The sequence below is a fragment of the Aquarana catesbeiana genome, linkage group LG12 (assembly GCF_042186555.1).
Source record: "Aquarana catesbeiana isolate 2022-GZ linkage group LG12, ASM4218655v1, whole genome shotgun sequence".
Taxonomy (NCBI): Eukaryota; Metazoa; Chordata; class Amphibia; order Anura; family Ranidae; genus Aquarana; species Aquarana catesbeiana.
In genome coordinates this window covers 46352166-46369421 of record NC_133335.1, presented here as the reverse complement: position 1 = coordinate 46369421, position 17256 = coordinate 46352166, and the positions used below count along the sequence as shown (strand labels likewise).

The following is a 17256-nucleotide window of genomic DNA, read 5'->3' as shown; positions in this document are numbered from 1 at the left end:
CTGTTACTGCTCCTGGTGCTTCCATCCTCCCCCCCCTCTTCCTTCCGGGTTCATACTCTCCACTCTCACTATTACAGCACAGCATTCTCTGCATTACCCGGCACACTCAATGCACAGCATACTGCTCATGTGCCAGTGACAGTTGGAGCCGATGACTATATCTACTAAACAGTGCAAATTTTTTTTTTAAGAGACCTAAAGCATAAGCTTACCTGTAGGTCAAAGTTTAACATAAGAATTTACTAAGCAGTAATATTAATAGTATGCTTTTTCTAGGTCTGGAATTTAAAAAGTATTGAACCCAGGCAACTAGCATTTACAGGGAACGCAGCACCCATACGTCTCTAATGGCAGGTATATTTTAACAAATAGGACTTTGCATGCACTAGCAATAAATCAAAATGCTTTCAGGAAGTGCGTTTTAGGGTTCTGAAAGATCTCGGGTAGCTGAAGTAAGGAGTAAAGCAGGTCAGTTCAGTTTTAAAATTAGAATTATAAACAATCTTTTAGCCTGGTACAGCAAATTTAGGTAACAATATATTTACATTAAAATGCTATAGTTATTCTTCATTGAAAAATTCTTCATTTTTCTAATGCTCATAATTTGTCTTGAAATCCTCTACTGCTCATAAAAACACAATACTGGCTCAGTTTTAGAGCCACAATGGACGAACACTAGAGGAAGAGTCTAGATATATTACAGAGACAGGCTGCCATCTACTGGATTACATACCTAACTGCAATGCCTCTTGATAGCGTTTAGTGTCGAAATACAGAGAAACAAGTCGTGCCTAAAAGAAAGCAAAGATTCAAATTAGAGCTCTTATACCTACAGGGCAAGTAACATTTAAACCCTCAATATATATTTTTTTGTACGTTTGGGATTTTTACCAAGCAAATGCTTCTTTTGTGAATCTGTTGCAAAATTTCTTACCTGGAGATCCTGCCAGTAACAGCACTTATGGCTTTAGGCTGACAACACTAAGCCACTGCTCCACAACTGGAAGCAGCGTTGTCAGGCTGCCTTAAGCACTCCTTCGAGAGGCCATTGGGCTGTTTATTAGGTTCTAAAGGATGGGCAGTCCAAAAGCTAACTAAAGGAGTGCACATGGCAGGCTGACAATGCTGCTGCTGCTATTGTGTGGTTGTGGCTTTGCATTGTCAGCCTGAAAAAAAGCTGTCGTTACAGTTCTTATTGGCAGGATCTCCAGGTAAGAACATTTGCAAGATATTCACAAATGATGCCAAACACACTAACTAAATTACATTAAGTGCTTACATACACTTTGATTTCAAAATTCACTCTAATGGCAAAGTCAAATAGGATATAAAACTGTCTGTGTGCCATCAATCAGCAATAAAATTTACCAATGCCAGTGAAGTCTTGGACTCCACACCAAAAGAAGGTAAAACAGGTCACGTGTGGATTGACTTCAGTGGCTCCTCATTGATATTAAGCGCTTGCCGACCGTATACTTGTATATATTCCGCGGCAAGGCAGCTCTGCTGCGCAGGATCACGTACTTAGTACGTGATCCTGCACTTCCTGGTCTAGGGCAGGCAAGCGTGTCACCTGCGGCCCACTCCGATTCTACACAGCGGGAGCTGATCAGTGGGTACAGCGGACTCGATGTCCGCTGTCACCCTCTGATGCTTCGATACACAGGCAGAACAGCAGTCTGCCAATGTAAACAAGGCAGATCGCCGTTCTGTCAGTACAGAAGGCAGAATCGCCCCTAATGTAAAACCCTTCCCAGCCAGTGTCATTAGTACAGCAACAGCGTTTTTTAGCACTGATCACTGTATTAGTGTCACTGGTCCCCAAAAAGTGTCAAAAGTGTCTGTGTCTCAACTATCTTCCGCCATTACTAGTAAAAAATAAAAATAAAACAAAACAAATGAATAAAAATATCCAATAGTTTGTAGACGCTCTAACTTTTGCGCAAACCGATCAATATACACTTATTGGGGTTTTTGTTTTTATTTTTTTAACAAAAAATATGTAGCAGAATACATATTGGCCCAAACTGATGAAGAAATTTGTTTTTTTTTTTTTCAAAATTTTTTTATTGGATGTTTTATAGTAGAAAGTAAAAAAAATTGTTTATAGCGCAAAAATAAAAACCGCCGAGGTGATCAAATACCACCAAAAGAAAGCTTTATTTGTGGTAAATAGGACATAAATTTTATTTGGGTACAGCGTCGCACGACCGCGCAATTGTCAGTTAAAATAACACTGTGCCGTATCGCAAAAAATGGCCTGGTCATGGGGGGGGGGGGGGTAAAGTGGTTAAAGTGATTGTAAAGGATCACCTTGAAAAACAACCCATTGGGTTTCAAATTTAAATGAAAGGCAAACATTTATGTATAGGAATAAATTGAGAAAATAAAAAAAAACACACATATTATAGATACCCTTTTTATAAGTGATGACATTATCTCTGTTCTTAGCTGCATAAGAGCTGGGGGAGAAGCAACAGCACACTGATCTTCTCAGTGAAAAGCTGTGCGGGGCGGGGGGGGGGGGCGAGTTCCAGACACAGCTAGGGAACTGACCACAGTGTGCTCTCCTGCTTAGTGTGCTCAGTTTTTAATAGGGAAGCAGAGGGACTGGCAGGAACACCAGGTATTTCACACAAAGAAAGCAATACAAAGAGTGGTGTAGTGAGTAGCACTCTCGCCTAGCAGTAAGAAGGGTCGCTGGTTCGAATCCCAACCACGACACTACCTGCCTGGAGTTTGCATGTTCTCCCTGTGCCTGCGTGGGTTTCCTCCGGGTACTCCGGTTTCCTCCCACACTCCAAAGACATGCTGGTAGATTAATTGGATCCTGTCTAAATTGTCCCTAGTATGTATGAATGTGAGTTAGGGACCTTAGATTGTAAGCTCCTTGAGGGTAGGGACTGATGTGAATGTACAATGTATATGTAAAGCGCTGCATAAATTGACGGCGCTATTTAAGTACCTGAAATAAATAAAAATAAAATAAAAAGAGCAGGAACATTTTTCATACAGGAATATGGTACAGCAGGCACATATCAGGAATTTGAAATGCTGGGGTAACAAACACTTTATTATCCTGCTTTGCCATTAGACTGGAATATAAAAAGTTTGGGCATTTATTGATCTTATAAATCATTTAATTGTCCCACTTGCCTCCAGCGCTTGGCGTAGAAAGGTCCTCTTCTCAGCCTTGGCCCATTCAATGCATTCCAAGCACAGCTCCACCTGGAAGAGAACGCTATTACTTTTATATACTTGCTTCTCACAGCTCAGACTGAACTCCAGGATACGCAAATACTGTCATGAATTTCCCGTCCGCAGAAACAGAACAGGAAGTGAAACCCTGCCCAACATCCCTATCTCCCTTCAGGATGATTCAAGTGCCACCTCAGATAATCAGGATTCTCATAAGGAGCATGAAACATAGAGCCCCCGCATGTGCAGTTTACAGAAGGGTTTGTGCTCTTATGAGAATCTAATGCCGCTGCTAATTTGACAGGAGGCAGAGCTCTGTCGGTATTGCAAGCGATGGGGAGTGGTTGTAAATACAGATAGCTTCGCTCGCTTGCCCGCTGCTCACCTCCTGCTGTGTGGCCCGGTTCCTAACAGGCCACGGACCAATACCGGTTCAGGGCCTGGGGGTTGGGGTCCTCTGTTTTAGAGTACAGAAATTTAGTAATAATGGGTACATAGGTGTCTAGCAAGACAGAGTGGTAGTTCCAAGCTTCTAGAGGTGCAAAGGAAAATAGAAAGTGGACTTCAGGATTTCAAAAGGATTCTTGATCTAAGGAATGTTTCTGCTTATGTTGTGGAAAGGAAGCTAAGGTCGCCCATTCCCTGCTGTTTCTCCGTCTCCAGGTCTTCCGGAAGGAATCAAACTGACCCTCCTTCACTATGTAAACTCTGAATGATATTCAGATTTTAGATAGTGAAGGAGATTTTTTCGGATTTGAAGACATAAATAGATGTCATCTGTTAGACAAGAAATAGTACAAACTGATGTAAAAGGATTCCATCTTTTGTGACAGGCCCTTTCACACGAGCGTTCAGCCATTTTTTTTTTTTTTTTTTAAGACAGATCCAGACAGATACTCAATGTGCGCGTACAGGCACTTAGATGTAAAAGGACGTAAGTTTATATAAACAGAAAGAAAACAGAAAAGATTTTCCATTTTTACAGACACAAATGTCACCCAATAATGTCTGACATTTTTTTTTTTTTACTTTTGTTTAACTATGGCATGAAAAATGGATGTACAGGGATACGAACTAAACTGAAGACAGATATACAAATTGATGCAAAAGGATTCTGTTTTCATTAGGTTTTTTTTTTTTTTTTTTTTTTTTATCTGTTTTCATGATGGAACTGATTAACCTTAAAGGGGTTGTAAAGGTAAAATTTTTTTCACCCTAATGCATTCTATGCATTAAGGTGAAAAAACTTCTGACAATACCGCCGCCCCCAGCCCCCCCCTTTTACTTACCTGACCCCTCGAAAGTCAGCCGCTCGCTTCCGACATCCATTTTGCCGCTCAGCCTGGCCGCTGATTGGCTACAGTGGATGGATTGAAAGCAGCGCAGCCATTGGCTCGCGCTGCTGTCAATCACATCCAATGACGCGGGGCCGAGTGATACAGTGAGCGGCTATAGCCGCCGGCTGTATCATGGGAGCGCGCCCGCAAGAAGTAACCACCATGTGAGGGAGCTCGCATTAAGGTGGTTAGTTCTTGCGGGGAGGAGCTGAAACAGCTGCCGAGGGACCCCAGAAGACCAGGTTCGGGGCCACTCTGTGCAAAATGAGCTACACAGTGAAGGTAAGTATAACATGTTTGTTATTTAAAAAAAAAAAAAAAAAATTACCTTTACAACCCCTTTAAGAACCCTTAGGGCTACATGCACACGGACACATTTACACATACAGCATAAATGGGCATGTTTTACTGCCGGGGAGCCTCTAATTCCACATACAGCTGCCCATAGACATTAAAGATGAGCTCCAGTCTGGACAAAAAATAAATAAAGTCAGCAGCTACAAATACTTTTTTTTTTTTAATTAACTTTATTTAAAGAAGAATTTTCAGGTTTAATAGGAAAAAGTACGAGAAAGAAAAAGTCCAAAGTGACGTACCATATGCACCAGAGATCACTGCAACATAACATTGCCCAGAGAACGAAACAAAGTAGGGAGTAAACAGTTTGCTGCTGACTTTTAATATAGGGACACTTACCTGTCCAGGGATCCAGCGATGTTGACACCCCGAGCCGATTCGACAATCAGCTTTGGGTGCAGGCACCAGCATCTTCGCTAAGGTAAACCTATGCTCCATTTTAAAGCTTTTAAATAAAAGCACAGCCTAAAACAATAAAAGCTGTTACGTTGGTTACCCAAAAAGTTTCCTATGTGTTCCTCACTGATTTAGTGTCACTTGGTTAAGCACTACCCACTTCCACATTCTAATGTCCAGTAAGACTGTCTCAGTGGCCAGTAAAGACGCTCAATAGAAAAGAGGATTGTCACTGGTGGAGTTTAGCCATCAAACAGGTCAGAGAAAGTCAGGTAGCTAGTAAAGTGAAACAAAGTGCCCAAACCACCCTCTCTCAATAGCAAAAAAAGAAAAGTAGAAAAGAAAAATAATCTTTTACCCAAGGCATAATGCATCTAAATGCAAAGTAGACCGATACTACTCTAAGCTCACTTCACATTTTATTATATATCCCAGAACTTGTCATTCCACAAGACCAGAACCACAAGCTCACATTAACCAATGAGCAGCTTTTTACATGTCTGCACTGTAGACATAAATTGCAGATTCCCATCCCGTTGCATTACTTTTGAGAGACCGATATGGAGATCTCTCTCTCACCTCTTGTCCAGTCGCAGCCTCCATATCCAAGAAGAGGTCCAGCAGGGACCGCACCAGTCTGGCTGCTTTGGCCTTACTGATGGAGTTGAGGAAAGGACGCACATACTTCAGGAGACCACCGAGTTCTGTAAAGACAGGAAAGTGAAGTCAGCTGACTGCTGTTGACTACTGACTACATGACAGAAAAACTGCACAATGGAGAGGACATATAACAAAACAAGGAGGCAAACAACCAATACATTAAAGCCAATTCCTTCTTGTTCTAGATCAGTGGTTCTCAACCTGGGGGTCGAATAATGATTTGCCAGGGGTCACCGAATCCTGGGCTGTTCCTGAAGCCCGCACCGCTCTCTCCCAGCCTTTTTGCAGCCGCCCAGCAGGGCTGTCTCTGGAGCCTGTGGTCGCCCACTCAGCCTCTTCACAGCCGCCCATTCAGTTCACAGCATTGCTGGGGTGCAGAGACTAGAGGTCAGCTGACTGGCGAGGAATGTGAAGTGGGATAGGCTGGAGGAGACCCTGATTTCGGCATAGGTGTCAAAGCTACGAGACACCACAAAGTTGCAGACTCAGTGAAGCCGGAGACACAGTGAGCAACATTACCTGTGATTATAATTGCCATTAAAAGTTCCCACTACATTTCTCAGACCAGCAGATGACCTTGATCAGGGGCACCTAAGTTGGCTAATCAGAACTCCCCCCAGCACTGCCACTCATCCCATTCCCCCCACCAAGGAGTAAGAGAAGGAATAAAAATAGAGAATAAATGGAAGGGAGAGGAAAACAAAGGGGGAGGAACAAAAAAAAGGGAGAGAAAGAACAAGAAAGACAGCAAGAGAGAGGGATGGGGAAAAAAAACAAGATATTAGGATAGAGAGAGATAAAAGGGAACGAAAGGAGAACAAAAAAGAGAAAGAGTGGTACATCCTATAATACTGAACGAGTGGAAGGGACTCAGGGAGCTCTAAATGTCATAATATAAAATAATATGGGCTATGGGTGCAAATTACTTGTCCTGCCTTGGGTGCTGACAACCCACGCTATGAAAAATAGGATTTTTATAACAGCTTACCTGTAAAATCCTGTTCTTGAAGTACATCACGGGACACAGAGTAATCACTATATGGGTTATAGGTCACCTTTAGGTGAATGGACACTAGTATAACCAAAAAGGAAACAGGAAGCCCCCCTCCCTATTTAAACCCTCCCATACCGGGAGTACCTCAGTTTTCGTAGCAAAGCAATATATACACACACACATCCCAATAATGGGGGAGGGACCTCGGGGTCACGCGATGTACTCCAAGAAAAGGATTTTACAGGTAAGCCGTTCCTATTTTCTTTATCATACATCACGGGACACAGAGCACCATAGTAATAACTATATGGCATGTCCCAAAGCAATGCCACCTGAGAGGAGGGGGACACAAAGCAAATAGCCGCCACCAGGTGTGAGGACCTATACTGCTGCCCGCAGCACACTGCGCCCAAAGGCGGTGTCCTCCTGCCATCTTACATCCATTTGATAAAATCTTGTAAATGTATGTACTGACGACTAAGTAGCGGCCTTGAAAATCTGAGCCACAGAGGCTTGGTGATGCACTGCCCATGAAGCACTGACTGCCCGGGTAGAGTGCGCTTTAATCCTAAAGGGATGAACCCTTCCTTTTAGGCCAGAAGCCTGACTAATCACCTGACAAATCCACTTGGCACCACCTTATCCTTGTAAATTATTAAGTATTTACAGGAGAAAGCAGCCAAATTCTGATACTCTTCTTGCAGAGGTTATCGCAACTAGGAATACCAATTTCCTTGTCAAAAGGATCAAAGGAATATTCCATATAGGCTCAAATGGTTGATTTTGGAACACGGACAAAACCAGATTCAAAACCCATGGGCACAAGGGTATTCTAACTGGCGGAGTTATCCGAGTTACCCCTTGTATGAATGCCTGGACTAAAGAATGCGAAGCAAGCGGCCTTTGGAAAAACACTGCCAAGGCCGAAATCTGACCATTGATTGTACTCAAGGCCAGCTTAATTTCTACTCCTAATTGTAGAAAGGCCAGAATTCATCCTATGACATACTTACGAGGATGCCAACCCTTGGTTTCACACCAAGTGACATAGGCCTTCCAGACTCTGTAACATTTGGTCCTGGATGCCGGCTTTCTGGCATTAATCAGAGTGGTTACTACCGAACCTGAAAGCCCCCGATTTTTTAGAATGTGAGCTTCAATAGTCACACCGTTAAATTTAGCATTTGTAAGGCAGAATGGAATACGGGTCCCTGTGACAGCAGGTCCGGACGAGTTGGAAGAGTCAAAGATTCCCCTACTGCGATTCTCACAATCCCTGCATACCAGGGTCTTCTGGGCTATGACGGGGCCACTAGGATTACCGGCTTCCCTTCTTCCCTGATCCTGTGAAGCAGCCGTGGTAGCAGCTGAATTGCAGGGAATGCATAAATCAGTGAAAACTGATTCCACGGGGTCACCAACGCATCTACTCCGAGTGCAAGTGGATCCCTTGTTCTTGCCACAAAGTTGTCCAACTTCGTGTTGAACCTGGTCGCCAATAGATCTAGGTCTGGCGTCCCCCATCTTTGGCATATGGCCAAAAAGACATCGGGATGTTGAGACCATTCTCCCGACAACAACTGTTGATGACTCAGAAAATCTGCCTGCCAGTTTTCCACTCCTGTAATGTAAACTGCAGATAGGCAAGGAACATGTTTCTCTGCCCAAGCCAGAATATGGTCCACCTCCCCTTGGGCTGCGTGGCTTCTGGTGCCCCCTTGGTGATTGATATAGGCCACTGCTGTGGCATTGTCGGATTGTATCCTGACAGGAGAGAGCGTGACATACTGCCCGAATCTATAGGATATTGATGGGCAAGGTCTTCTGGGACTCTGACCACTTTCCTTGAGCAGTGGTCTCCTCTAGAACTGCTCCCCAGCCCCATAGGCTGGCATCCGTCGTTACTACCTGGTTATCAACCACCAGTTGAGACTCTGGCATACCTTTGGAGCCAGATTCATTGGATAATCCAAGGCTTGGATCCGTTTGTTCCAAGCAGACAGAATACTGTGTTGCAACAGTCTTGAATTAAACTGGGCATAGGGAACCGCTTCGAAAGAAGCTACCATCTTCCCTAGTAATCTCATACAAAAGGCGAATGGAAGGACCCTTCTTTGTCCTGACCGCCTGGACCAGCTCTCTTAGAGCATTGACCTTTGCCTGAGGCAAGAGCAACCTTTCCTGGGTTGTGTCTATGACCAGGCCCAAAAACTGCAGCCTTCTTACCGTCTAAGGATGATATCTCTAGAGTGAGAATCCAACCCAGGTGTCTCAGATAACTGACTGTTCTGGACACCCCCTGATTAAACCCTGCTATTGACTGATCCACCAGTAGCAGGTCGTCTAGGTATGCTATTATTGCTATACCCTGGCCCCTTAGTCTTGCTAGTACTGGGGCTAACACTTTTGTAGACAGTTGGGGAGTGGTGGCTAACCCGAACAGCAAGGCCAAACACTGAAAGTGGCGCTGCTCTACCGCAAACCGCAGAAGAAACCTCTGGTGAGCGGGAAATATTGGCACATGTAGATACACATCCTTGATATCTATGGATGCTAGTACCTCTCCTCCCCGTAGGGTGGAAACAACTGACCGAATCGACTCCATTCGAAAGGAGCGAATGTTTAGGAGTTTCTGAGATCTAGAATGGGTCTGACATCTCCATTTGGTTTTGGTACCATAAAAGAGATTTGAATAAGACCCCATGTCCCTCTCTGCTGAGGGAACCTCTATTATTACCCCCTGATACAGTAAATCGATCCAGTGCCAGAAATTAGGACTTTTTCTTTACTGGGACTTTGGGAACGTTTGATCTTAGAAAACGCGATGGTGGAAACTCTTGGAACTCTAGTTTGTAGCCTTGGGCTACTACAAAGAGGACCCACGTCTTGGATTTCCTATTGCCAAGTTTCTGAAAATCACCACAGTCTTCCCCCCCACTCGATCGAGCGGGGGCGCCCCTTCACAAGGAAGCTTTTGGATTCTGTTTTGTGGACTTCTGACTCCAGGGCTTTTTGTAGCCCTGTGTCTGGTTATGAGGCTTACCCTTTGCCCCTGATGGTGGAGGCCGTCGAGACTGCTGGAGGCTGTTGCCCCAGACATCTGAGGAGAAGGTTTAAAAGAAGGCCGTCTATTCTTTTTCTTAACCGGCAGATGGGTACTTTTACTCCCCGAAATCTTTTGGATATACTCTTCCCCAAACAACCTTTCTCCATGAAATGGAAACCCAGCCAAGAGCTTCTTGCATGGTAACTCAGCTGACCAGTTCTTTAGCCACAGAATCCTGCGCATATGTATCAACACGAGCGCAAGGCGAGACGCCTGGTAGATAGAATCCTTGATAGCGTTCACTGCAAAGTATAGGGCCCTAGGTAGCTCAGCTAAACTTTGGGCCTCTACAGTTTGAGCAGGAACTTTTTTAATAACCTGCTTGAATTCATCCCAAAGGGATTGACAGATGCCTATTGCCACAGAATCCTGCGCATATGTATCAACACGAGCGCAAGGCGAGCACCAGCTACAGCAAATGAGGCCTTAGGTAGAGATTCCAACTTCTTATCAGCTGGATCACTAAATACTTGTACATTGTCCACTGGACAAGTTGAACTCCTCTTCACAGAGGCGATAGCCACATCTACCGCTGGCAAATCCCATCTCTTTGAGAACTTTTTCTCCATAGAGTAAAGAATTGAAAATCTTTTAGGAGGAGAAAACTGTTTATCTGGGTGATCCCAATCAGCATAAATCAGTTGCTCCAGTAACGGGTGCATAGGGAAAGCATGAGAACCCTGTGGGGGTTTTAGGGAACCAAGGAGGAGAAGGAAACAGGAAGCAACTTATATCCAGAACAAACTAAGTCCGTAAGGGATTGGATTAGCAATTTCTGCGATTGCGAAGTTGAGAAAGGTTCTTCGGACGCTGAATCCTCAGAAGAGGAGTCACCTGAACCTCCTTCTCTCAAAAAGGTACCCCAATATTATCTGCCCATTGATGCTCCAATACTGGAAGGTCAAGGGCAGGAGAAGGGGGATCTGCAGCGTTTTCTCACCTCCTGGGAGGAAGATGCTAACATCTCGGCTATTTTCCCTTCCAAACCAGCCAGAGCCAAAGCCAAATCGTCCTTAGTGACGTATGCAGAGGATGGGACATTGGAGGTAGCCACCATGCCTGAGAGACAAGATGGCTCAGATTCGCCAGATGCTCCAGGTCTTTCAGGGGAGGATGGAACTGTGGGCATGCGACTAGGAGCCTCAGGTTCTGACCGCAGCAACTTTGCACTCCCCCTGATGAATTACCCCTCCTGCGGGAAGTCATAGTCCTAAGCACAAAAAAGCAGCGGTACTAAACAAAGTGCATCTACTGCCGAGCTTTAGTCTAGCAATTACATAACATGCTACTATAAATGCCCAGTCTCAATGAGGAGTAAAACGTGCCCCTTGGAAATGCCTGTATCCACACACCCATACAGCTTACATGCCACTTGTGTGCTTTGTGTTCCTCCGTCAGCCAACCAGACACTTCCAGAGTGCACACCTTTTAAAACCAGTGATCCTTGCACCTGTGCCGTGTCTCACGTGCACTCAGCTCCACATGCACACCGGTGGCGTGTAAGCCACACCCCCGGCGTGTAAGCCATGCCCCCGTGTTCCAGCACTCCGCCTTCTTTTTCTTTAAACAATTCCCTTTCCCGCGCTCTGTGCAGGGGGGGGGCGGGGTGTCTCAGCAAGGGGGAACCTGACCTCCTTAAACAAAAGCGCACGTCATTCTGTTATATGGCGGGCAGGAAGTGGTTAAAGAGGAGCTTCAGTCTGGTATATGAAAATTAAAAAAGTCTTTGGTCCCTGGCGCCGGCATATTGACTGCGGGCAGCAGGCTGCGATTCCTTGTGGCTTCCCAGCCGACTGCTTCACTGTGCATGCACAAGCCACGCTGCACTTTGTGAATGGTCCAGCAATGTTCTGGGACCTGTGACGATTGGATCGCCTAGGTAATCCGAGCAGAAAAAAAAATAAAGAAAAAAAATACCATTCAAATTTGATAGAGGAGGGCAGGTAAGTGTTATTTCTGTAATTAGGAAGCGTTAGCATTTACTGTATGTCAAGTTTTTATTGCTGCCTGATAGGATATGGGATTTCATCACTTTGCCTATATATAGGGCACAAATGTATGCAAAAAAACCCCAAAGTTTCTATTTTTTGCAGAGCCTGTATGTAATACCCATGTTAACCCTTAGAGCCCATTCACACAGGGACGACTTGTCAGGCGACCTAGTCGCCTGACAAGTCGCCTCCCGTTCTGTGCCATGGAACCGTTCTAAGGGGAGCGACGCAAGTCGCTCCGACTTAGAAAAAGGTTCCTGTACGACTTTGGGGGCGACTTGGGGCAACTTGCATAGACTTCTATACAGAAGTCGTTTTGCAAGTCGCCCGGGCAGTCGTGTGCAGGTCGCCTCGGTGAGGCGACCTGCAAGTCGTGCCGCCTCTGGTGTGAACCGAGGCTTAAAAGCAAGCCAGCAATTGTAACAAATGTATTCCTATTCGCAAAAGTTCCCCTTAATAGTAGCAGCAGCATTTGAACACTGCCAAGATTTTTCGAAAGCGCTGAATAATATTCTCAAGTACGTAAGAGTTTGTAAAGGCAAAACTATTAAAAAAAAAAAAAGTTATGGACATTAAGCATGCTACTTAGGAAGTACTATGCCCCTTTGTCTCTCCAGCAGCTCTACAGTAACATTTACTGGAAATTTCTGGCTGTCATTTTGACAGACGGGACAGTCTTTATTTACAGAAGAGCAAATCTTTCCAGGCCTGTGTAAACTCACACTCTGAACATGCAGTGTCAAGAAGAGATACAATGAAGCAATAGTATCTTTGCACCTTCTCTTGTTCATTCATAGCAGATCATAAGGGAGACTCTTGATATGCATTGGAAACTTACATGTTTATACATAAATAAAACATTAAAACGCCTTATAGTTAATGCCAGTTAGCCCAAATTAACTCCATCTCCTTTCTTTAGAGATTATTTTGTTGTTGATTTTTTTTCCCTATTTCTAATATATATATATATATATATATATATATATATATATACACATATACACATACATACACACACACACACACACACATTTTTTTTATTTCTTTTAATCATAAAAACTTAATGTTGCACGTCAAGTCAAAACTTTAGTTTCCTAGTTTCACAGTCTTGAAGTACTAGAACCCCTGTCAGGTTTTTAATGCTATCTGGAGCTCCATTAGAACACTGTCTGTCCTGTAGAGCTGCACAATTAATCGTTAAAAAAACCATCATTGCGATTTAACCTTCCTCACGATCTTAAAGAAGTTGTAAAGGCAGAAGGTTTTTTTATCTTAATGTATTCTATGCATTAGGCTTAAAAAACCTTGTGTGTGTAGCAGCCTCCCCAGCACCCCATCTCTCTCCAGCGATGACCACAAGTGTCTAAGCCATCCGGGACACCCCTCCTGATTGGCTGAGAAACAGCAGCAGGACCGTTGGCTCCCGTGGCTATCAAAGTCAGTCAGCCAATCAGGTGAGAGAGGGGGCGGGGTCAGGTCAGGGCTCCGTGTCTGAATGGACACACGGAGCTGTGACACAGCTCCAGTGTCCCCATAGGAAGCTGCTAACTGTGGGGGCACTCGATAGGAAGGAGGGGCCAGGAGCAGCAAAGAGGGACCCGAGAAGAGGAGGATCTGGGCTGCTCTGTGCAAAAACAACTGCACAGAGGAGGTAAATATAAAATGTTATTTTTTTTTTTTTTAACAAGACTTTACAATCACTTTAAGCATTTAAGGGCCAGGCCTATTTTTCAGACTTGGTTAAACTCATACTTAGACAAGTTAAACTCATTTTTTTTGCTCGAAAAATTACTTAGAAACTCCAAACATTATAAAAAAAAAAAATTTCATACACCCTAGAGAATAAAATGGCGGTCATTGCAATGTCACACCGTATTTGCACAGCGGTCTTACAAGCGCAATTTTTTGGGAAAAAAACAAAAAACAAAAAAAAAAACACTTTTTTTAATTAAAAAAATAAGACCGAGTTAGCTCATTTTTTTTTTTTTTTTATATTGTAAAAGATAATGATACCCAACATGTCACGTTTCATAATTGCGCCCGCTCGTGGAATGGCGACAAACTTTGACCCTTAAAAATCTCCATAGGCGACATTTAAAAATTTCTACAGGTTAAAGGAGATCTAGGGCTAGAATTATTGCTCTTGTTCTAACGATCGCGATGAGATCTCACATGTGGTTTAAACACAGTTTTCTAATACGGCGCGACTTACGCATATGTTTGCTTCTGCGTGCGAGCTCGGCGCTTTCAATTTATTTGTATTTTCTCTTATTTATTTTACTTTTTATTTTGACACTGTCCTTAAAAAGAAAAAAAAAAAAAGTAAACATCCCTTGTAATAGAAAAAAAAGCATGACAGGACTTCTTAAATGTGAGATCTGGGGTCAAAAAGACCTCAGATCTAACATTTACATTAAAATGCAAATATATATATGTGTGTGTGTGTGTGTGTGTGTGTGTGTGTGTGTGTGTGTGTGTGTGTGTGTGTGTGTGTGTGTGTGTGTATATAGGAATGGGACTTTAAGAGTGCAGTATATAACACACAGATTATATAAAAAAATGTCATTTTATTTAGAAAAATTAATTGATAAAAGACATATTGATTAAAAAAATTCATCCAGTATTACAGTACAGTTTCAAGAGGTGCGACTGAAAGACTTGTTTCTCAACATGTTTCACCACGTCCTGTGACTTCCTCAGGAGAATAGTACTTATCAGGCACTGTCTGTGTATAGATGAAAAAATTGTATAAAATAAATAATACTGATATTTAAGCCAAATGAATCAGAAGGCAGGCCCCACCGATGGATCCTCTGATGATCACATTTCTAACTGGTGGATAGAAGGCCTGTATTAGGCTGGTAAAACACCAAACCGCCAGTCAAAAATTAATCCACATTGGCCAATATCACCCCCAAAAGGAGCCCCAAGGGGGAAACATAAACCTGGAAAGATTATATGTTTCAATAATGGCGTCCTCCACCTCTCAAACTGACCTTCATGAACCCGATCGTCTCTACCAATACTGATGGCTCCAGTAAGAGGCGGAGACCACCAGAGCGTGGCGGGAAAGGGGGGGCCTCTCCCACCCCCGATAAAAGGGATGTCACTGTGAATCCGCTGTTGAGACCACTTTTATCTGAAAGCGGATCCCCCGCTGTTGAAGAGGATACCGGGGTTATGGTAGCTAGCTGCTGCCATAACAATATTCCAGTTCAAACAGTCAACGTACAACTGCGGCGGTCGATCCTTAAATAGTTAATAAAGCATTTTGTCAATTCTATGTAACATGTGCAGAGCTGTCAAAAGAAAAAAAAAAAAAAAAAAAAACTCAGCAACAAGTTTTAGTATCTTTTAGTTCTTTTGGATCAAAGGAATGAACTTCCATCTGTTAGGGCAAGTTCACACCATAGAAACGCAGTCCGGATGTGCTCCAGATGCTTTTTTGCATGCGCGTTTTTGATGCATTTCAGTGCGTTTTTGAGGCAGTCCAGTGCATTTCCCCCCCTTTTTTTCCCTTAACCTCAAGAACATGGGTGTTCCAGTGCATTTTTGGTGCATTCCCGTGAGTTTTTGATGCTTTTTACAGCGTTCCAGTACAGTACAGTGCAGGAAAAATGCAGCATGTCTTACTTTTTTTTTCTGGAACTGGAACGCACTGGAACTGCAAGCACTGGTGTGAACTATGCTATTGAAAACCATATAACCTACTTTCAATGTGTTTTTGATGCAGAAAAAAAAAAAAAAAAAAAACGCACTGGGCTGCATATGGTGTGAACTGGCTCTAAATGAAGTCATTTTAACCACTAATCCTTTTTTGACACTTGTTGCTTACAAATTAAAATCTGTATTTTTTGCTAGAAAATTACTTAGAACCCCCAAACATTAAATATATATATTTTTTTAGCAGAGACCCTAGAGAATAAAATGGAGATTGTTGCAATATTTTATGTCACACTGAATTTGCACAGCGGTCTTTCAAAAGCAATTTTTTAGGAAAAAATATACTTCAATTAATTAAAAAAAAAACTAAACAGTAATGTTAGCCCAATTTTTTTTTTTGTATAATGTGAAAGATGATGTTACACCACGAGAATCGTGATCTTTATGCCAAGTAAAAAAAATTGTGATCTCATTTTATGCAGAATCGTGCAGCTCTAGTGTCCTGCTGACAAAATTTCACCTGAAAGGAAGTATGACGAATTCAACAGCAAGACACAGATTAAAAAAAAATATGCTTTTAAAAAGTAGGATTAGGAAAAAGCTTGAACCTCTGGCAGATTTTTATTTCTAGAGTTTAGGCAATGACAAGGTTATTGTAATGTACTTGGCTGTAAGGCTGCTTAAATAAACAAGACAGCGTATTTTTTCCCCCAAATGTATATACACTATAATTTACCAAAAGTATTGGGACGCCTGCCTTTACACACACATGAACTTTAATGGCATCCCAGTCTTCTTCCGTAGGGTTCAATATTGAGTTGGCCCACCCTTTGCTGTTATAACAGCTTCAACTCTTCTAGGAGGGCTGTCCAGAAGGTTTAGGAGTGTGTCTATGGGAATGTTTGACCATTCTTTGAGAATCGCATTTGCTGATCTTGGCTGACAAGACCCGTTTTGCAGTCTCCGCTAGGGCTGGGGAAAAAAAAAAAAATCGATTTGAACCTTGAGTTGAGAGGTCAAATCGATTCAAATTTTCAGCAAATCGATTTTTTAGACACTGCGCCGGTCCTGAGGAGCTGCGGGCAGGAGTTTTTAGGTGAGGCCGCGGCTTCGGCCTAGTCCGCAGCCATGACCTCACCTAAAAACTCCTGCCCGCAGCTCCTCAGGACCAGCGTGGTATCCATCAAAAAAAAAAAAAAAGAAACTCGATTCGAATCGTTAATCGAGTTTTTTTTTTTTAAATAAATAAATTCGCAGATTTTTTTTTTTTTTTTTAAAGGAGAAAAATCGCCCAGCTCTAGTCTCCGCTCTAATTCACCCCAAAGGTGTTCTATCGGGAGGCCAGTCAAGTTCCTCCACCCCAAACTTGCTCATCCATGTCTTTATGGACCTTGCTTTGTGCACTGATCATGTTGGAACAGGAAGGGGCCATCCCCAAACTGTTCTCACAAAGTTGGGAGCATGAAATTGTCCAAAATGCCTTGGTATGCTGACGCCTTAAGAGGAGCCTTCACTGGAACTAAGGGGCCAAGCCCAACCCCTGAAAAACAACCC

General features: G+C 43.2%; 1 protein-coding gene across 1 annotated transcript in view; it reads right to left on the bottom strand.

Annotated features, from left to right (window-relative positions):
• Positions 1 to 17256, bottom strand: part of PSMD11 (proteasome 26S subunit, non-ATPase 11) — a 54926-nt gene that overhangs the window by 24416 nt on the left and 13254 nt on the right. Inside the window, exons 3-5 of the mRNA XM_073607685.1 lie at positions 5868 to 5992; positions 3157 to 3228; positions 734 to 791 (exon numbers count right to left, since the gene is read on the bottom strand). Coding sequence (XP_073463786.1) covers positions 734 to 791; positions 3157 to 3228; positions 5868 to 5992 — 255 coding nt within the window. The remainder of the gene's footprint in view (positions 1 to 733; positions 792 to 3156; positions 3229 to 5867; positions 5993 to 17256) is intronic.